This window comes from Antedon bifida, chromosome 2 (genome assembly GCF_963402885.1).
Source record: "Antedon bifida chromosome 2, ecAntBifi1.1, whole genome shotgun sequence".
Lineage (NCBI taxonomy): Eukaryota > Metazoa > Echinodermata > Crinoidea > Comatulida > Antedonidae > Antedon > Antedon bifida.
The window spans coordinates 14,129,410-14,152,530 of NC_136227.1; the positions used below are offsets into that span (position 1 = coordinate 14,129,410).

Here is a 23,121-nt window from a genome sequence, read left to right on the forward strand (position 1 = left end):
ATTGTTTAACCAATGTGTGCTATCAACTATGACATATGGTTCAGAGACATGGGCAATAACAAAGGAACTTGAACAGAAACGTACAACTACTCAAAGAGCAATGGAAAGAAAGATGATGAACTTATCGCTTCGAGACAGGGTAAATCATACAATCATCAGAAAAAAAGACAGGTTTTACAGATATAATGGACAAGGTAAGACAGTCAAAATGGAGATGGGCTGGGCACGTGGCAAGATTTCAAGATAATAGATGGACATACAGATTAACAGAATGGCAACCAAGGGTAGGAAAGAGGAAAAGAGGAAGACAGAAAAGAAGGTGGAGAGATGATCTAACAACCAACATTGGAACGGCTGCAAGGACTAGGACAGCAAGAAATGTTATGAGGAGGATGATGGACTATGGATGAACTATGCCTAGATAGATAGATAGAAACTACCAATTTCGCTGAAGCAAAAAACTCAAAGATAGAGATTTTTCGCAGAAAGAGATTTGAAATACGGAATCATGCATGCGTATAAGCTGACGTTTTCGATTAGCGCTAAGTGAAAAACCGGCTTCAAACATTAGGTTTTGGTGTGTCAAATAAATTCTGGTATCTTAATCCCACCTTCATGTCTACAATATTTAATTATTGTAGAAGTGTTCCGGTTAGTCTTCTTCTGTGTTTTTGAGTTACCCTTATGTTGATTAAATACTACTAATATCATGTAAGTTATGGAATAATCATAATCTATTTTAAATATGTAATAATTCATGGTTATCATTCATTAATCCATGGCTATTATGATTATGGAAATCCTTTAAATATCCTATTCGGCTTTTCTCAGAATTGAAACTCGGCGTGCTAAATCAAACGTTATACATACACAAAGGTAATTGTGTTCTATTTGTGTTTAGTATGCTGCTATTGTTATTGTACACACACTGGAATCAGTGACTTATAATATTGGTTCTTTCTAGATTACTGAATATTAAATCGAGAGAATGACAACATTATATGGATGGGTGAATTGATTGTTAATGGTGTACGTTGTTCCTAGAGTCGGTGCATGCTCTATACCTCTGGTGAGTCTTATTTCCTCAATGGTTTTACATAGTTTTCGGAGTTACTTTATTTATGTGAGTGTTTTACTATAATTTTATTATACATCTTAAGAGGATTGATACTAATAATTGCCTAGTCGGCGCTGTATCCAAATCTCTTTGAGTAAGTATGATCATGTTATTAGTGGAGGACGCGTAGGCCTAATTAACTGAGTTAATGCGACTTAGGGCCTATCTGTATGACTGTGTTTATAAACTTAAGAGGATTGATACTAATAATTGCCCAGTCGGCGCTGTATCCAAACCTCTTTGAGTAAGTATGATCATGTTATTAGTGGAGGACGCGTAGGCCTAATTAACTGAGTTAATGCTACTTAGGGCCTATCAGTATGACTGTGTTTATAAAGTGTTGGTTAGTAGGAAGGCAAACATAATGGAAACATAGTAGGCGTTGTATTTAAATCTCTATAGTGAGATTATAATGTAGTTAGGCCTAGGTGTAAGTGCTATACCCTACATTTTAGACCTGTTAACTAAGTTATGATAATTATATAGTAGTACATGATTTATACCAATAATTAGTTTATTATTATATAGACATATTAAAGTCAATACCACTTCGTAAACATTCTTTCGCAATTTGTTTTTTAAGTGCTATCCAATTAAGTTAAGTTATGTTTATCTTGATGTTGTTTCTCCGAATAAAGATGCTTTTGATAACATGTGCTAATGACACAGTCGGCTCACATGTATAAGATGACTTTGATAACATGTGCTAATGACACAGTCGGCTCACATTTATCGGAAATATATAAAGCGTTATTGGAGTTAATACCTATAGAGACTTCTCTGTTATTGAAGGCACGTTTATAAGCCTATTTTTATTCGTTATGTATGTCACCGTACATGATCTGCAATAGTTCGGTGTAAATAGTCAAAATATATATGGATAGCCTACTGTATAACAATTTGATTAAATTAATTAAATGTGGTTTTATAAATGTGGTATTTATTATAAATGGTAATTCATAGTCGGTGTATTTTATAATACATATTTGGGACACATGGCGTTTCATACAAAAATCGTGGATTGTGTTGGATTATAACAAGACGCAGGCCACGTCTAGATACGGTACTACTCATACAGTAGCAGGTGTTAAAATGCTATATATTTTGTTCAATTTTATAATAAGGTAACGGTCTTCACGTACACGGATAACGAAATGACACAATTATCCTAATGGTACTGCCGACTTTTACAATAATTTACATCATAATTAGAAGTGTGTATACATTGGGTTAAAGTAATCTCGCTTATTACCTACATACATACATTTAAAATACGTCAGTGAAAATAAAGCTTAGTTCTCCTCTTGGACGTAACGCAAGTACGTAAGCGAAACGAAGGTAATGTGATCACTCGCATTAGATTGTCATAGTATTGGTTAGAAAGTTCAAAGAATGGGCAACTAAAAACACCTAATTAACCTTAAAGAGGCATACGATGATTCTTTATTTATATATATATATTTTACTTGTGAAGTTTCTCTTTCTGTATAGCTATGAAATTATGCAGATATTGCATGCTTGGTGTGTTATAACATATGAGATCCTCCTTCGAGGAAATCATATTTTTAGTCGCGTGGACGTGACTCTATAGTTCACTATGTCGGTCGGTCGGTCTGTCTGTCGGTCTGTCTGTCGGTCCGGTATCACTATGCGTTTTATCGCTTTCTGACTTTATCTTGATATCAGTTTAATCCAGCTAAGTCAATTTTTCACAGTATATTCCTTATGGCCAGGAATCGATGTGGTTATGTTTTCACGGTGCGCAATAACAAATTACGCGGTCTACGCACGATTTAACGAAATCACGTTTGTAATCATATCTTCACAACCATGAATCACAATTAAATAAAATTTGGTACTCATAAATTTCAGGGCATAAATCATCATATGACAATACAATTACGTGCATAGCGCATGTAACGCATGCGTACGCGCGCTTAAAATTTCAAAATTTATTTTCGATGAAATAAAAGTACGTTTCAGGCAATTTTAAGCGTTTACAAAATTGCGCGTTAAATGTTAATGCGCACTCTTTTTGCCCGATTTCTGTTTTCTTGACTTACTTTTCAACTCGAAATTACGTTATACGAGCACGTCAAAAGTGACAGGCTACGCACGTGTAAATTAAAAAAATATAAATGTTTTTAAAACATTTCAACATTTTTAAACATGTTCAGTAATTTCGGTCAGTTGGTAGGTTGGTCGGTCGGTCGGTAAACACTAATGAGCACGCGACTGCAGCCATCTATATGGCCTTGTTTCTGAAGGGATTCCTATTTCCTCGAATCGCGTAGCGCTTATGGAAATTATAGTCTGGTGAGAAAAAATATTGACTATTAGGCCTAAAGGAGGATCTCAAATGTTATAGAATATCTTTAAAATAAGGCAATATCCGTTATATTACATAAAAAAGGTTACATTTGCCTTTCAATAAGAATGTTTCCAGTCACTTAGAGTTAATGTTTTGATTTTGACACTCTCATTTTAGTTTGTGTACTTCGATGATGTCATACTGTACGATTATCATTTAGAACGATCATTCCGATCATTCATTTCAACCAATCACGTTAATACTTTGTATACTATCATTAACAACTAGCTTTTTATTGTTCCAAAGACGATGGCAGAACTCTCTTACACATTAAACATTTTATTGTGGACGTTCCAGATTTGGATTATTTTGAACACTGTCTGCGCTTTCAAAGTTACATCATGTAAGTAGACACGATCATTTTGTTTATTTTAACTATTTAAGATTAAATTCTGAGGAAACGATGGAACTTACTTCTTATAATACACCTCTGTTTCAAAATAGAAATATTTGCTTGATACGTTAATAAATCTTCTTTATAATGTTAAATAAATAACGACTTTCTTTTTTCAATTTTTTTCTTTAATAAACATTTTTTAATATTAACTATTTCACTGTCGTTGTTTTGTTCTTTACAATGTTACCATTATTTTCTTTGTTGTACAGTAATTGTTGGGTGCGGACACAACTATATGCTGTACGTACCTAAACATTTTTTTATTTTATTGCAGCACTTAAACTGACGCCCGTTGATCCATATTCGTTGGCCGGTTCCACCCTGAATTTCACATGTACGTTAGATCAAACAAAAACATCGTACAATGCCTCGGATATTGAATGGAAAGTTGACGAAGTACCTATTAATTCAGGAAAAAATACTGCCGTAATCTCAACTACAGAAGCCATTCTTACCTTAACAAACCTGATCATGACAGGTCATGAACATTGGATCGAATGCTTTTTACTTGTAGAAAAACAAAATGGAAGAGTAACGACAAATAAATCAGAATCGTCATTAACAGTTGGTAGTAAGTTAGTCAATGGCATACATAGTTTTGAAAACATGATTTGATCCCACCAAAGTTAACGATAATTGATCCATGAAGCGAACTTACGGGTAATCATGAACGGGACCGAGGTGTATCTTGAATGTTACCTTTATGAAGTCCTAGAATCTAATTAATCACCGTTAATAAAAAGAGATGTTGCGGCGGTGCATGTGGCAATTGGCGAGTATGGCCGCACCGTCCCAGATTAATGATATATTTAAAACATTTGTTTTCGTCTGTTATTGTATGTGGATGGAGACTGAGATGAGAGTTGTTATTATTGAAAGCCACTCCTTACATGTAATAAGAATCCACATAACAGATAGTTATATAACTTACTATATGTGTATCTTTTAGTCGTGCCATCGTCTCCAGCATTAAACTGCAGATCGACAAATATTGTTGATTATGTGTGTACATGGGGAACGGAATTCACCGGAGTTATAAGTGTCTATACATTTCAATTTCAGTAAGTGATTTGTATTATTGATAAATAACACAAATAATTAGAATCATTGCTTTTCTCACAAATAATAAATGTCTTATCATACCTAAAGAAATGTTTCATTTCTAATATAGAATGCATAACCTTACCTTGCCTCGGCTCCATCATAACACTGTCGGATGTAGCCCTCCTCAAGCCTTTGCCATTCGTTTCTGTTCTGTGCTGGCCTAGCCAAAGTTTTTTTTTCTGTATTAGAAATAATGTCGTCCCTCTATCTGCGTTTTTGTCTTCCCTTCATCTGTTGCCGGTTGTCGGCCGCCATTCTTACTCTTCTCTTATCACAGTGTCTCGTAATGTGACACCAACCATTTTGTCTGTTCATCGCTCCTTTATTTAAATTCAACAGCTGCAGGTGCATAATCAAATATTATGAAAAATGACAAAGTAACAAAATAATACTATTATGTTAAATGATTACAGATTATTGATTAAATATTATTGAGTTATTGAGTATTACTGATTACAGATTATTGGTTACAGATTATTGATTATAAATTACTGATTACAAATTACTGATTACCAATTAATGAATACCAATTATTTATTACTGATTAATGATTACAGATTACCGATTACAGATTATTGATTACTGTTTACAGATTACCGATTATGGATTTACGGATTATTGATTACAGATTACTGATTACTGTTTATAGAATTTTGATTACTAACAATGAATTGTTTTAATCCCCTTAGAAACAGTTCTAATGTGTGGATCAACTGTTCTAATAAGCTAAACGACAGCACGTGCAAAGTTTCAGAAAATGATGGTAATCCAATGAGAGCACATCTAGTACGAGTAGTTGTTGAAAATATGTTTGGTACTGCCAATACAACATCCACATTTGATTCTAAGAATGAAGGTCTGTAGGCCAATATTTAGCACAGGTTTGGAAAATATAGATCATTACCATCGAATTATTTCATAAAATATACAAGCACCACAGAAGATCAAATGTCTTATCCCTTTTACGTGACTTATGTGATTTATCCGGCGGGGATACGGGTTTCGTTCAATGAGCTTTTGAAGTATAACATAACGAAAATCATAATTTTTAATCTTAAATAATATCTAAATTGTTTGAAGATTAGCATGAGGAATAAACACCAGTAAAGTTAGGTTTGCTTTTGTGTCTCCTAAAAGAAATAATGTTCGGTAACCTTAGAATGTCTTAATGATTCTGTTGTTATGCTACAACCGTCTTTTGATGTACGGCAGACGTTACTTATCTAAATTAAAGATTCACTGAAGTAACTCTCATGGCTGTACGCACGTTCTAATCGTTTCATTTTGTTGTATTTTCAGCCGTACCTTTGTCACCATTAATTGATAGAGTTTCAGTGGGGGAATCAAACGTCATAGTATTCTGGAAATTACAAGAAGATTGCTATTATTGTAACTCGCTATGGTTTCAACTTCGTTACAGACGTTTAAATGAAACATGGACAGAAGAGGTATGAAGTTACAATCATTTTCACTATTTGTTTTGTCATATTTTTATCATCAGGAGACAACAAATTGTGGAATAACTATCGTATATCACGAATGTACCAACTCATTAAATTTGAATGTAGTAAAATCGGCAATAAATATATATTTATTACGTTTGTGTATAATATATATTTCAAATCGTTAAACAACATTTTTGTAGAATATTTTCGACTCACTTCCTTCAAAAAGATTACGTTGTTTGGCTTCATTAAACAAATCTTCAAAATAATAAAGCCACTTTTTAAAAGATTGTTATTCCGTTATGCAGGATTTATTTATTTTAATTTATTTATTAACCTAAAGGCAAATTACTAAAAAATGACAAGACTGTGGCTAGATCTCAAATGGAGATGAAAAATATAATAAGCAAAAATCTAAATCAAAATTTCGGGTAGTAGCCTACTTGCCCTCCATCAGCAGTGCAAGTGAAAATACTTGCACTGATTTTGTGGTAAGCTACTGTGATGACATGACAATGATAATTCAGTCATCTTCTACAACACATCTGAAACATTTGACGCTCGTGATCATACAGTTTCGTTAGAAAATTGAACGATTCTTAAACGTAACAAAATGCTTCAAAAGAAAATAAGGTCATGTAGCTCCCAATGATTGACAAGGTGACTAAAAGCGAATTGTTTTTATTAGATTGAAAAACAGCATAAAAAGCAGATCATTATTGCGGAGATTACGACAGCGGTAGCTGAATATGAATTTGAAGTGCGATCAAGGTTTTCATTAGGCCTACATCACCAGTTCAGTGATTGGAGTCCAATTGTCACACTACCCAGTGAGTTTTAAAGTCATTTGGAATACGTATACCTAGTACCTAGATCGTTTCTACAAGATTGTAAATTGCATTCAATGTTCAAATAACCATTTGTAATGATTAGGGTCATTACATCCAATTTTACAGCTGTCACTATAGTGTATTTAATCCACCTCGAGTTGTATCTAACTGTCTTACAATAGTTGGCTAGATAGTATCTGGTGACAGCTGCAAAATAGAGTTGTCTTTATGTGCTCACTAATCATATCTGCATTAATAATGACCAAATGAAATTAAATATCAAAATCCTCATAATGTATATAAAAAGAACAGTTTACCTTCTCGACCAATATATACCGTACGTGACTAGAATATTTTCTTTTTTATTGTCTAAAAATAATGAAAAATTTGTTTTTGTAGTTTCTATGATCATAGACGTGAACGTCACATCGTCAGAAAACGAAAACGTCTTGTCACTACAATGGGAAACACCAAATGAAGAAACTCAGTATTTATACCGCATTACGGGAACTTATACTGGACAATCACTAAATGAAAGTGTTGAGGAAGAATTAACATTGAATAACATTGACATAAATGTGCCGTGCAACAACATCACAGAGAACACCATTGTCTATAATCTAGAGCTAAGGAGTGTTCAGGTAGACACGTTTGAAGTCGAAGTCGAAGGTCCTCCAACCAGAATATTATATGAGTTCAAATGCTTAAAACAAGGTGTGTTGGCCTATGTCTCTTTATGATACCTAGAGGGTTCGCTTGTGCATGTATTTGGAAAACACCCATAATTCGGGGTAAATGGTTTACCCAAACTTTGTTTTCATCGTCAATAAATCCTTATATAACTAATAGTAAACATGGGTTTCATTATATGGTTAAATCAGAACCAAAAGTATGCACCAACTTTCTGTATCACTGAGTAAAGTAAGGAAATCATTTGGCTTCTTCTCAAAAGCTACGGTAATATTCTAAAAAAGTGCTCAACACTTACTTTACTTTAACGTTTGCAAATGTACATAATCTAATTTACTTTATGACATAATGTATAACTAGAGATAGACATTAGAGCCTCATATTTATCAATTTCATTTTTTTAGGTTTGGTGACCGAGAGACAACCTGTAACTTTGAATACAGTTGCAGTGCAAGATGAGCCTAGTATGTGAATAAACCTATTAACAAATATTACAATTTAGAATAGCACACGTGTCGTGTAATTGCGACAATGTTAGGCCTACTTATTGTTGTTTCTCTACTACTGAATGCTTAGAAATAGCCTCACTACTGCATATAATATTTTCTTATGGCAAATTTACCAATAGCCATGCGTTAATCTGAAAATAGCGTAATTTTACTACCTGCTTGAATAATATTTTGGGTGCATTTGTGTGATCAAATTAAAGAAGTTACCTCTATTTTTTTAGATGTGATCGTATATTGTTCACAATCCATATAGAGAAAAAAATGATTGTTTCTCTTGTTTTTCTTTTACAATGTTCAAATTTGCAAAAATTCATGATATGTTGTACTTTCAGATGAATTTATCATTCCGTTTCTTGTGGTGGGAATTATTATCTTATTTGTTATGCTGTTTTTTGGAGCTTTTAATGTGTATATACGTAAGCGAATTTTCATTGAATGGCCTGAACCAAAATTCTTCAAAGTGGTAAATATCATGTCTTTATTGCTTTCAAGTTAAAGATATATTGTCCCCCTAAAAAAATATTTTTTTAAATGTTTTTGTTGAATATGTTATGTTAATGTCACATAATAGTTATTCACTCTCACAAAAAATTGGGTCTGAAAAAATTTTATTTACCTATTTTATAGAAAAATGTAATTTAAAGCAAAAAATGGTCAAATTGTCTGGAAGACAATGAGTTTTTGGGTAATTTAACTGTTTATTTTGTCTTTTTATAGGTGAAATAATTTTTTTCCCCCGTTTTTTTCTTATGGAAGTGAACAACTTCATTAAAACTGCAAAATGGCCTATTCAAAGTCCGATTTTAAAAATCTTTATTTTTCATGATTTTGGGGGACAATACATCTTTAAAGATGTATTGTCCCCCTGAAAACATATTTTTTTAAATTTTTTTTTTAAATATGCCATTTTAATGTCACATAATAGTTATCCACTTTGACCAAAAATTGGACCGAAAAAAAAAATGTATTTACCTGAAAAATCAGTAATTTAAAGCAAACAATAGTCAAATTGGCTGCCAGCCAATGGTTTTTAGTTTAATTTAACAATTTATTTTTGTCATTTTGTCACATTTTTTTTTCTATGGAAGTGATTAACTTTAGTAAAACTACAAAATAACCTATCCAAAGTCTGATTTAATTAATCTTCATTTTTCAGGTTTTTGGGGGACAATACATCTTTAAGAGCTAGGAAGCCTAAATAATTTATTATTTATTTGTCATCTTTAATATTAAAAAATGATATTAAGGGTCCGCTAGCTAAATGACGTAGATGTGTATTTCACGAAATTCAATCCACTTTGCGTGGTAATGAAATGTTGTTTAGAACCACGCATTCACTGTATTTGTCATAACAGACGTGAAATAACATGTTTAATAAAGGAATCTCTTTTATTTAGGAAATTAGCCCCGTTCGTCCACGATCAGTAGAAAAGGAAGTTTTTGATGACTTGAAGACGAAGAAGTCGGACTTACCTACATCGTACCGCAGTTCAACAAGTTCTGATCAAGGATTTCATGAGTTTAGTCCTGATTCTCAGATAGAAGGGAAAAACATTTACATGGTTGTACCGTCTATTGACCAAGTTTCACCAGTTACGAAAAGTGGTTTTATAAACTCATCACCAGTTACCACTGACAAAATGGCAGTTAAAGAGGGAAGCACGGCATACTTTCGCCTGCAACAAACAGGTGAGGATGATGCACTGCAATTGTCTCCATTACTCGTGGAAAGCACAAGAAATGTGCAGAACTCGAATCCTTACACGCCAATGACGTCAGTTTCCTCAGATAAACCTCAGAAGTCAGAAAAATGTGGACGAGAGAACGTTACAGATCCTTACTGGAAATTAGATGAGGTTCTACGTGTAAAAGTAGACAACGCACACGCTGGTTTGACGGAGTTTATTCCAGTCTCTACATGCGATTATTACAGCAGAGAGGAAGACATAGGGGACATCATTGGAGAAGACGAAATTGATAATCTTCTGAATGGTATGCCACAGACAAATGTAGAACTTATTGAAGATGGCCATTTTATATTCTAGAATTATTAAATGTTTTAGTGTACGGTACTGACTTTATTTGTATATAAAATAATTATTGGAATTAGGCCTATATTTTGTCTCGTTAGTCACAGGCTAAATTCTAATTTCATGATGAAACATGATGAACTAAACAGGCGTCTCCTTCCAAAGAACTAAATCGTTAATGATATTTTTTCCATTGACTAGAGGTTATATCCTTATTTAACCTTTTGAAGACGTGATCCGTTTCCCATACGGGGTAATTTACTCTCCCAGGACGCGAGGCCCGTATATGTACGGGTTGACTTTTGGGGGTCACTGAAATTGCACTTTTTGAGCATTTGACTTTGACCTAGGTAAAAAAATGACATTTTTTGGAAGGCAGAAAGTAGTTGCAGAAAGTTACAGTTAAAAATGTATTTTGAATTTTTCCTAAACCTATTAAAAATACCTTATTTTAGCCTCAGTGACTTGGGGTAGAAACCTCGCGTCTTCAAAGGGTTAATCTTTATTTATAACCTACGAAGGGTGTCTATATATAAACTCAGATCTCGGATATATATCTCAGATCTCTGATATATATGAGTTTCTAGATTCATCTAGAAAACTCATAGGCCAACATCTGTGTTTTTCTAGATTTAATTTAGAATACTCAGATTTTCTGAGATTGTTTCCATTTTCTAGAATTCGAAAACACGGGATCCATATTAACCAGAGGGTATATGTCTAATCTTTATGAAACGAATTAATGGTAATGTTTTAATTAGAACAATCAATAGTTATTATTTTGTAAACGATTTCTAACTATACCATAGGTAAATTAAATTAATCTATCACTCATTTGGAGTGTGGGCCAGGTCTAGTACTGCTGCAGTAGTATTATGATACTTTCAGAATGGATTTTTTTGTTTGTTTTTGTTTTTCTATACTGTATGTATCTTTATATGGATATTTTAATCAGAATGAATTAAATGAACAATGTATATATATTATAACCTATGGCGACATAATATGTAATCATTTACATTCTCATCATTGTCACAAAACAGAAAAGAACTTGGTGAGGGTAAAACTAATGCGGTTCGTGCGGACGCATGTATACAAACACCCACTAATGTAACAATCTACCAATGTAACATTAACAAAAATTAACAACCAACGTGCGTGCGCGTAACAAACTCCATTAACCACCAACGTAACAGTAAAAAAAGGTTAAGAAATCTTAGACTTTAAAAACTGTTTCGTCATATTTTTTGTTAAGAAAGTTGACAATTTTCAAGTTCAGTTATGTTTTTCTGTTGGATGAAGGTGGGTGAAGTTTAATGATGCGTTACGAGGCCTAGTCTGTGGTTCCCATCAGTCTCTTTCATTTTTCTCATCATTTCATTCATTCTACTACAACCATTTTTTATCCTGTTACTCTCCTGTACTGGTATATGGCGGATATATTACAGTCCATTGGGAATTTATATCCTTTCTTTTTACAAGTCCTATTTCACAACCTTCTCGTCGGTACGGTACCCGCTGTAAGCAGCTACTATTGCGACTAGTGAAACTGATGTGGAAAGGGCTACAGAAGAACAGGAACCCGATAGAAGGTATCTGGCGCATGGCCCACCGGAGTGTGGACACGCCCTGGCCCACCTACTGTATGGGCAAATAGGCCTGCCTATGGGTAAAATAGGCCTGCCTATGGGTAAAATAAGCCCACATGAGTAAAAATGCACACCTATAGGTCATTAGCACCCACTACCTTGTGGATTAGGCTAGGTAAAGCTAAAAGCTAAGGGAGTTAACTGCAACAGAAAACTGAAACGGGATCGCATCATCCTTCTATTGAAGTCAACTAATGATAGCAAATCGATGCTGCAACCAACCTTGTACCAAATGTATAGCATCGGTCTTTTTTGGAATTCGCAGGAGGGGAAGGCAGAGAGAGGACTCGTGGCGCTTGGGTAACCCATGGATTCTTAACATCACCCAGACAAACACACACCGGAAAAGAAAACTCTGGCATCTGAGGATGGAAATAAATCGAGAAGTAATTGTTACGAGTTATAAGTCTAGATTGTATTGGCGTGACATTTGGACGCTACGAATTATTTCTGACGGTAGGAGAGGTTATTTAATCCCAGTGATTAGTTACCGCCTGCCTCAAGCTGAACAGCCCTTGACCAATTAGGTACTGATCCGTCATAGTCCGCCTTCTCTGATTGGGTGGTTAGAGATTAGAGCCTGCAAAATTGGCAAGTAGACCGCACTATAACACTGAATGCTGAACTGAGAAAATCATCGATAATCGATCAAGAATTACAGCGATTAAATATCGACTTAGCTGCACTCCAGGAAACCAGACTTCCTGGCCTTGGTTCAATTGCAGGAAAAAAACTATTGGCCTACCCTTTTCTGGAAAGGTGAAAATAATGGAGAGAAACGAGTAGATCTATCCTGCCATTTATAGAACTACCTACTGATGGAAATGAACGGACGATCTCAATGAAGCTTCACACCAATCTTGAAGTCGTTAGCCTAATTAATATCTATGCTCCGACTATGCAAGCTCCGACGGAAGTAATTGATGGGTTCTATACTCAATTAGATCAAGCTGTCATGAAGATCCTGAAAAATGAACAACTACTTATCTTTGGAGATTTCAATGCACGTGTTGGGGCAGATGTTCTATCCTGGTCCCCTCACAAAGGATGTTTTGGTGTTGGGAAATTAAACAGTAATGGACGTAGACTCCTTGAATTCACTGCACTTCTAACGCCGGTAACAAGGACAAACAGCATAGATTTCAGTCTGAGTTCCAGAAGAAATTACTAAACACAAAAAACACAGACAATGTTAACCATCAATGGCAAAACATCAGCAAGGCCATACACATTGCAGCAATTCTATCTTTTGGGAAACAAAACCCCAATTTTAAAGGTACGAAGATTCTGCCACTGTGCTAAATCCGCTTCGAGAAATCAAAAGACAAGCATTCCTTCGCAACAAATATCATCCTCCTACCAGAGGATAAATAATAGTGTTAATTTTAACTAAATTTATTTTTTAGTCGCGTGCAAAGCCACTCTACAGCTCACTATGTCGGTCGGTTGGTCGGTAAACACTAACTTGAGCATGCGACTGCAGCCATGTATATGGCCTCGTTTATATCATACTGACAACGTTGGTGTGTCTATCCTTCAATGTGTTGATCTTTAGACGTATGGTGTGTTGATTTACAGCTGAAAATGTAAATTTCAATCTTAAAACTTCAGCCTATTTTAAATTATCTGTCTTAGTCCGACGGGCAATAAATGTTGTATCCGTAAGACACACATTGTATTCCGTATGGAAACCTTATTGTGATGAAGCCGTTCCATTTCCATTTGTATATGTCCAAATACTTTAAACTTCAATGGCTGGACACTGTTTGATAGAGAATAGACAAACACAAACGGACGGAAACTGAAGTTTAAAAAAAAGATTTTTAACTTACATGAATTTTCTACTGTTGTTACGTTAGTCTGTTGTTTTGTTAAGCATGGTTAATGAAGTTTGTTACGTTAAGCAGGGAGATTTTTTTTTTCATTTTACATCTCTCTGCGTTAAGTTACGTTATTAAACTGTTGTTTAAAAACTGTTGTTACGTTAGTGGTTAATGAAGTTGGTTACGTTAGTGGTTAAACTGTTGTTACCTTAATGGTTGATTGTTATTATTATGGGGTGTATGTTTATAGTCTGATGGGAGTGCAACTCTCTCAACGTTGACAGGAAAGAAATGTGATGGTAATTATTTATAATCACACGTTTTTAACCGGTTGTTTTGTTTTTTTTTGTTTTTTGTTTTTTTTGTTTGTAGCGAAAACAGAACCTAATAAGAGCCCACATTTAAAAATGCATGACCTCCACTATAACGATACGGTAATAATGTATACAAAAAATATAAATAATTATGACGACAATTTTTGTTTACAATTACACAACCGTAACTGTTAATTCAAACAAACTTCTATTATTTAGGCTCTCTTATTTGTGAAAAACGGAAGGAGATTACAAGGTCAAATGTACAAAAGAAGTTGATATGGTTGAATAATCAGATCACGCTCATGAATGATATTCAATTGACTCTTTGCACGAACTTCGTTGACATTAGCATTGCAGCCGCTCCAGTCACTTGATAATACCAGAGAGTTGCAACTCCCTGATAATACTGTAGAATTAAATTGTTCTACTAAAGCTAAAGATGGCTTTAACAGTGTATTATAATCCATTATCTCAACCTAGTCGTGCCGTAGTATTGTTCTGCAAATATAACAAGATACCCTACCATGAGAAAGTCATCGACTTGGCAAAAGGTATGCTTTTTTATTTTAGTCACTATTAAAATATACTGTTGCTTTAAACGTATCCGGACAACTACCCCTAGACAATTACCACCCGAACAACTACCACCCGGACAATTACTCCCATAGTACAACCACCACCCGGACAATTACCCATAGGACAACTACCCTATAGGACAATTACCCCCTTAGGACAACTACCACCCGGACAATTACCCCCATAGGACAACTACCACCCGGACAATTACCCCCATAGGACAACTACCCTATAGGACAATTACCACATTTCAATTTAACACGAATGTAAAATATAGGATTTTTTACTCTTTCGTTATTGCTCATCACATTAAATAGAGCGCATACCACCCGAACAATTACCACCCGGACAATTACTCCCATAGTACAACCACCACCCGGACAATTACCCATAGGACAACTACCCTATAGGACAATTACCCCCTTAGGACAACTACCACCCGGACAATTACCCCCATAGGACAACTACCACCCGGACAATTACCCATAGGACAACTACCACCCGGACAATTACCCCCATAGGACAACTACCACCCGGACAATTACCCATAGGAAACCTACCCTAAAGGACAATTACCCCCTAGCACAACTACCCCCCCCCCCCACCCATGTATGCTGCCTTGGCAAGTGAAACATATTTTTTAGAAACAGCACTCTAATAGATCACATTCCAAGTTATCGTAGCATTTCTCAGCTCAAAAAGAAAAAATGAGTTGACGGCACGTATGTCCACCTTAAAAATCCTGAATCAGGGTGATGACGGAGAGGGGAAAAAATAAGAACCCCTTCACTTTGCGTCCAAGACCAAGACCTCCTCACCTCTATTATGAATACACATGTGCACATGAAATAGTTATATGGAGTTTCTAAAAAAACCCAGACAAATTTGCTTAATCATGCTTGAGTCAGTGATTTTCATTTATTCATAGGAACAAGGTTTACAATGAAAACCCTATAGTATGCCTGGTTTGATAATTAGGTCTACAAATATTATAGGTCTAATTATCGATGTTACAGGTCCCTTTGCTGTGGTTTTTAATAATAGTCAACATTTCAGAGCCACAAAATATTTGTTATCTCAAGGATAATCAAAATTGCGGAAAGAATCAGCAAAAAGAATATTGTAATTTTAAACATTCATTTCATTATATAATTATTCATACATTTACTACAATACTCCAATTATGTAGGTTGTCCAGAATATAATTCTTCGTGATTTAAGGTCCGGTTATACTACGAAAGATAACGAACGACGATAATATATAAAACAAAGATATTTATTTTAAAAATAAAATTAGAAAATTTTCGAAACTATAACACTTATGCTGCTGTCTTTGGCCTAAAATAAGATTTTTTTTTTAATCAAATGAAAATGACGTCATGATCAATAAGAACAATAAAATTGTGATATCGTCACGATAGTATTGCTATTACAAATCATGACGTCATTTAATTGAACGAAAATAGAAAAATAGCAAAATGTATATTTACCTTTGTAATCGTCCTAGTACAATGAGCCTTTATTGACTGAATGTAGTCCACTGTCTTAAAAGTTGTTTAATTATTTTCAAAAATTGTATTAGACATTTTGTATATACTGTAGAAAATAATAACGTATAATGTTGTTTGACAGGTGAGCATAGAATGCCGGAATACACTGCAATCCAGCCAGCTCAGTCAGTACCAGCAATTAAAGATGGTGATTTCACACTTGGAGAAAGGTATGCCTTACTCCCCTTGTCCAACCTTGTAGGCTACATTGTAAAGAATAAAGCAAGTGTGAAGAAGTTTTTTTTTTTAATTTTATGGATCATTTTCTCCAATATCCCCTAATTGCAGGTGATACAACACAGAAATTACAAGTTGACAACATAGTGTTTACTAACGAACACTTTCCCATATCTATAGGCCTAAACATTTTAAACTTGGTAACGACAGTCTATAAATAATAAGGCCCTTTTGAATTCTGGTTTGTTTCTTTGTAGTACTGCAATAGTGAGATATCTGGCGGCAAAATACAACGTAGCAGATCATTGGTATCCTAAAAATATTGAGACTCGGGCTGAGATTGATGCCTACTTAGCCTGGCAGCATACAGGTATTAGGAAAGCGGGAATTAACGTCATGGTGAATGAGGTAAATAACAATGTAATGTTTCATTTCAATGTTATGCTGCTAATGTGTGGTATGAAGAACTAACATTACGGTCATATGACTAAATTCGGGAAGATGACGTAATTAAAGGGAAAATGGGCTGGAATAAGGCGAAACCTAAGTCAGTGTCCTAAACGTTATTATTTTTCATAAATATTGTTACTCAAAAACTACAGTCATATCCGAGTTTTTAGATCTAGAAAAGCCAGATATCCGAGTTTTTCAGATGTATCAAAAAAGATATCCGACTTTTGTAGATCTAAAGAAGATATCTGAGTTTTTATAAGAAGAAGAAATCTCTAGAAAAGTTAGATATCCGATATCATAATTTAAAAGTAAAGTTTAAAACATACATAACTCATGCAACCATAAAAAACGCTTGTTACAAAAACGACGGCTAGATTAATGAGATATACGGGAGCAACTTAAAACTTACACAACCAGTCAAAATAAGACCACTGTTATATTTGTATACAGATATTTGTTCCAAAACGTACCGGGAAACCAAAAGATCAGGAGGCAGTCGACAAGTTTGTCAAAGAAGCTGAAGAGTCCATCGGCAAGATAAATAGGTTATTTCTCAAAGGAAAACGGTTCTTGTGTGGAGACGAGATATCTGTTGCTGACTTGTTTGCTATTTGTGAGGTAATCACTAGATTTAAAAGAAATTTAGGTTGTGGTTAATATTTTGGTTTGGCATGCGCAGAATCAGATAATGTGCATGTTACCTCAATACAAAAATAAGTAATTCGAAATTTTGATCATTTTCCTCCATAGTTGTACATAATGTACCATACATTCCACTGTCTGAATCAAGTATCGTTCATTTAATGTAGGCCACTATGTAATTTCGTGTCATTTTTTTGTTAAAAGCAAAATTCCAGCTGATTTAGTATCTTTAGGATGTAAAGTGATGAAAAAAATATGTTGCCATTTTTTTAAAAAAGCTTAAGGGTGTCAAATCCAAGATGGCCGCCAATACGTAAAATATCCAATAAATGTACCATATTGGACAAAGTAACACCCTTTATGAATAATATTTCAAGTTCATATGGGTTCTCTGCTATATAAGAATTATTATAAACCTATATTCATTAGTATTCTGACATTTTGAATTTCAAAATGGCCGCCATTTTTTTAAAATGGATTAAATTTCTTATTAAAACATGTGCAAGTTATGACGTTGATTGAAATCACATAAAATGACAGGCCTATGACAACAACATTGGTGATTAACACAAAATGGCGGCCATTTTGAATTTCAAAATGGCCGCCATTTTTTTAAAAATGGGTTAAATTTCTTATTAAAACATGTGTAAGTTAAATAAAATTAGATTGAAATACACAAAATGATATGCTTATGACAACAACATGATGATTAACACAAAATGTTGACCATCAGGAGGTCTGAACAGTACACTTCTTCATATTAAAACATCTCATAAACTTCTTCAGTTAAATGACAACTAACTCTGCCAAAGTCCTTCAATGAAATATTTCTAATCTTGAATGCGATACAGTAAATTGACCTTCCTTCGTTTTCTACTACTGTATCCATCAAACTTTCACAGACTGATCTGCGATCCCAACAAGCTTGTTCAGAAACAAATTGGAAAAAGTACTGAAATACATCATTTCACCGCCAAATAATCTCTATAGGAGTCCTCTTTTACTTTAATAAGTTTGTCACCTGTATTCACCGTCATATATATTTTTTGCCAATATTCATCTTTTTCTTAGGATCCCATATAGACAGTTTGCCTTCTACAAGACTTTTACTAATCCCTCAAACATTTTCTGTCCAATTTCATCATGCCATGGCCAACAAACACCTTTGTGCAAATTGCAGCATTCTTCATTAATCGGGATATCATCTCTCTTTAAATGTTGGCTTTCAAACTCATCAACTAGCTTTGCCAGCTCTGATGAAATCATTAATTTGTGTTATTCCAATGATACCACGCTCAATGACCCTGATCAATTGATGTAAACCCAGCAAGTCCCACACATACATGTCCTCTCATAAACTCCAATATCTGTAATTTGTTTCAGTAATCTGTTGAAATTGATACAGCGGAAGTAACCGGTCGTAGTTCAGGTGGTCATGAGCGAAGAAATATTTGATAAAAGCATGTGTACTTTTCATGTGTGCAGATATCGTTTTCTTGTGTCTCGGACATATATAGGAATATAGTTTAACCACATCATTTAGATTTCGTCGACTCTCTGTATCCAAGTTAATATCTTTATGATCAGCCTCTTTCAAACAAAATGATACTTCACTTAGAATCTCTTTCTCTGTCTGCATTTGTAGAAGCAAGTTGTAGAGAGAAAGCAGAATTAGTGTGCTTCTGTCCTTCCTTCGTTTTCTACTACTGTATCCATCAAACTTCCACAGACTGATCTGCGATCCCAACAAGCTTGTTCAGAAACAAATTGGCAAAAGTACTGCAATACCTCATTTCACCGCCAAATAATCTCTATAGGAGTCCTCTTTTACTTTGATAAGTTTGTCACCTGTATTCACCGTCATATATATTTTTTGCCAATATTCATCTTTTTCTTGGTATCCCATATAGACAGTTTGCCTTCTACAAGACTTTTACTAATGCCTCAAACATTTTCTGTCCAATTTCATCATGCCATGGCCAACAAACACCTTTGTGCGAATTGCAGCATTCTTCATTAATCGGGATATCATCTCTAAGATGTTTTCCATCTAAGATATTTGTGTCACTGGTTGTATAGGTAATACAAGTTCAGTTTCAACAAAAGCACTGGCCTCAACACTATTTTCACAATGCTACAGTCCAAAAGTCATGTAGTTTACCGGGTCGACATAATAATTGCTTCTTGATGTCATCTCTGTCCACCTCCACTCATCTCAGGCAAGAGTCATCACCAGGCATTTTTGTCTTTCCCTAGTACATGAGTTTTTATACCACAACCATGTGCACTCATCAAACCAGTGTATAATGGTGGTCTATCTGTAGGGGTATATATCTAATGAAATCGGTTGAGATTGTAGAAGATGAGAAGTAGGAGTTAATGCTGCCTATGAATAACCTTGTGAATGAGCTGTATCTTTATTTCCTTCAAGCTTCTGCCAAAAGTTGACAGGTTGAAAACTTACCAACCATACTGGTGACTATGGCCCTGAAGGACATTGAATTACATAGCAATAACGCATTTATTATTTAACATCATATTTATACAGGATTTCACAATAAGGTATAAATGCACTTGTTTTATATTGTGGTCCTGTCTCCTGTCAAGTTTCAGTTTCATGAAAAGAAATGAGATCTGTAATTTAGACTCTATATATAAATTATGGTTAATTCTGACATAGGCGAGCACAATGGAAAAACTTTGGAACAAATCTCTGCCTTGGATACCTACCTGAACTATCTCAGATGTACCGCGAAATGTAAATTTAATAACAGTTTTTACTATTACGATATTGTTCCATATTTCTATCTTAGGAATATATTATAAAGAGTTTTAAAACAAAAGTTCTGATTTCATCGGTAGATTTTCAACTCAATTTCAATTGTACGCGGTCAAAGTAATTTCCGGGTTCACGATGAGTTCACAGGTTCACCTTGCAACTACACAATTATACTATTTGTAATAGAATTCATCACACTGTTAACTACAATTTACCAAGCATTTGTTATTATTTTTTACCACTTTTCATATATATTAGAAGATTGCATTTGATCATAAATGTTACGATATTATTAAAACTAAAAAATCCCTCGAATAAGCATCTCCCTCAAATGAACTCTGCCTCCGCCCTATAAGGGCCCTACAAAACAATAAACACTATACTTTAAAATGTTATTAATCATCTAAGACACTGTGATACAGAGTAGGTTTAGTTTTTCGAATGTCAAGCATTTTCAATAATGGTAACCGACAGAAAACGTACAAAGAGAACGTCCTTCTAAAACCTTTTTACCCGAGTCATTATCATTCCGAGAACCATCGTTTACACTCCTAGCCCACCCTCTAGTTAGACGTAATTGTTGATGAATATTTGATATAAATTGGTAAGTTGTTCCATACTTTTGCAACTCCAAATTTGAACGATTAGTTAATTTAAGAGTCATAGTGGGTATTATATATCTGTTATATAGAGAACATTGACAACTTTAGACAGCCTTATATTTAGACAATCCTGTGAGAAGTGACAATTTTAGAACATTGTGTACCAACAACAATTTATGCACACATATTTAAAAAAAATTATTTAAAGAATTTAATTTTTAGTGGCGGCCATTTTGAAATCCAAGATGGCCGACAGATTATCGCTTTACATAGTTAAGACTGTATAATGGGTACAGTAATACCATCAAAACGGACTTGTTCCACATTCATAATTTGTATTATTGGTGATATTCTGATTTTTAATAGGGTTATTTGAATGCTGGCGGCCATCTTGAATTTGGTCCTTTAAATGTCTTTTGAAAAAATGGCAACATATTTTTTTTCATTCCTTATATTATCAAGATATGAAATAAAGTTAAAGTTTGCTTTTAACAAAAAATATACACGACATTCATATAAACGACATACCAGCCTACACTAATTAGGCTATTCATCAACCATCAATGGACAACCTTCCGACGGAGCTATAGTTCATTTTATACGATACATTCCCATTGTCCAAATCATCCTATCGCTCTTTATTCATCAACCATCAATGGACAACCTTCCGACGGAGCTATAGTTGATTTTATACGATACATTCCCATTGTCCAAATCATCCTATCGCTCTTTATCCATAACCTATCAACGGACAACCTTCCGACGGAGCTATAGTTGATTTTATACGATACATTCCCATTGTCCAAATCATCCTATCGCTCTTTATTCATTAACCATCAACGGACAACCTTCCGACGGAGCTATAGTTTATTTTATACGATATATTCCCATTGTCCAAATCATCCTATCGCTCTTTATTCATCAACCATCAACGGACAACCTTCCGACGGAGCTATAGTTGATTTTATACGATACATTCCCATTGTCCAAATCATCCTATCGCTCTTTATTCATTAACCATCAACGGACAACCTTCCGACGGAGCTAGCTGATTTTATACGATACATTCCCATTGTCCAAATCATCCTATCGCTCTTTATTCATTAACCATCAACGGACAACCTTCCGACGGAGCTATAGTTGATTTTATACGATACATTCCCATTGTCCAAATCATCTTATCGCTCTTTATTCATCAACCATCAACGGACAACCTTCCGACGGAGCTATAGTTGATTTTATACGATACATTCCCATTGTCCAAATCATCCTATTGCTCTTTATTCATTAACCATCAACGGACAACCTTCCGACGGAGCTATAGTTGATTTTATACGATACATTCCCATTGTCCAAATCATCCTATCGCTCTTTATTCAACAACGGACAACCTTCCGACGGAGCTATAGTTGATTTTATACGATACATTCCCATTGTCCAAATCATCCTATCGCTCTTTATTCAACAACGGACAACCTTCTGAAGGAGCATGGTTTGATTTTATAAGATGCATTTTTGTCATATCATTGTTTATTCATCAACCCGAAACAATATATCGATTAAAAAAACGAAATTCTTGGAAATATTTGGAGTTTATGTTACATGATTAGTGCATGCATTAGTAAGAAAAAATTTCATTCGTTCCAATTAAAATATTTCATTATAGTATTATAGTATATTCCATTATAATAGTAGTATTTTTAAAATTCTTTCAGCTTGTTCAACCGTTGGCCTGTCCATCTGGTAAAGGTTTACTGAAGAACCAGCCGGAAATTGCTGACTGGATGAAACGTGTGGAAGACAAATTGAATCCAGATTACGATGAATTGAATAAACCACTGAAAGCAGTTTGCCAACAATGAACTAAATAGGCCTCTGTAAGAGATAGCCGTTTATGTTCTTTCTATCATTTTCCAACAACTAAAGTAGTTTAAGTTTCTTTCATTGTTGTTTATTAAACATTTCCAACAATATGTTACAATTAGTTCTTCTTTCGTTTTATTAAAACATTTTTCTAACAATTTTACAATTAGTTCTTTATTTTCGTTTGTTTATTAAAA

General features: G+C 34.4%; 2 protein-coding genes across 3 annotated transcripts; both read left to right on the plus strand.

Annotated features, from left to right (window-relative positions):
• The first annotated feature begins 949 nt into the window (after window positions 1–949).
• On the plus strand, window positions 950–11,571 carry LOC144835281 (uncharacterized). Of its 2 annotated transcripts, none has more exons than XM_078690352.1 (11): window positions 950–1,069; window positions 3,735–3,831; window positions 4,160–4,456; window positions 4,835–4,946; window positions 5,679–5,845; window positions 6,289–6,437; window positions 7,123–7,264; window positions 7,664–7,978; window positions 8,359–8,418; window positions 8,796–8,926; window positions 9,861–11,571. In XM_078690352.1, the coding sequence occupies exons 1-11, from the start codon at window positions 1,025–1,027 to the stop codon at window positions 10,506–10,508; spliced, it is 2,163 nt and encodes a 720-aa protein (XP_078546478.1). In that variant the 5' UTR covers window positions 950–1,024; the 3' UTR covers window positions 10,509–11,571. The 2 variants fall into 2 exon arrangements, with proteins under 2 accessions (XP_078546478.1, XP_078546479.1); XM_078690353.1 differs by lacking the exon at window positions 950–1,069 and adding an exon at window positions 1,131–1,211.
• A 2,989-nt stretch (window positions 11,572–14,560) lies between these two features.
• LOC144835170 (glutathione S-transferase theta-1-like) lies at window positions 14,561–23,079 on the plus strand. Its single transcript, XM_078690231.1, has 5 exons — window positions 14,561–14,833; window positions 16,491–16,578; window positions 16,843–16,993; window positions 17,489–17,656; window positions 22,777–23,079. Exons 1-5 carry the CDS (start codon window positions 14,722–14,724, stop codon window positions 22,921–22,923), a joined length of 666 nt encoding a protein of 221 aa, XP_078546357.1. The 5' UTR covers window positions 14,561–14,721; the 3' UTR covers window positions 22,924–23,079.
• The last annotated feature ends 42 nt before the right edge of the window (window positions 23,080–23,121 follow it).

Bases quoted from the DNA above. Each gene is read 5' to 3' on its own strand.
- LOC144835281 (XM_078690352.1), top strand. From the start codon at position 1,025: ATGGTGTACGTTGTTCCTAGAGTCGGTGCATGCTCTATACCTCTG. The intron at 3,832-4,159 runs GTAAGTAGACAC...ATTTTATTGCAG, and splicing joins CGCTTTCAAAGTTACATCAT to CACTTAAACTGACGCCCGTT. The intron at 8,419-8,795 runs GTATGTGAATAA...TTGTACTTTCAG, and splicing joins TGCAGTGCAAGATGAGCCTA to ATGAATTTATCATTCCGTTT.
- LOC144835170 (XM_078690231.1), top strand. From the start codon at position 14,722: ATGGCTTTAACAGTGTATTATAATCCATTATCTCAACCTAGTCGTGCC. The intron at 16,579-16,842 runs GTATGCCTTACT...GTTTCTTTGTAG, and splicing joins GATTTCACACTTGGAGAAAG to TACTGCAATAGTGAGATATC. The intron at 16,994-17,488 runs GTAAATAACAAT...ATTTGTATACAG, and splicing joins TTAACGTCATGGTGAATGAG to ATATTTGTTCCAAAACGTAC.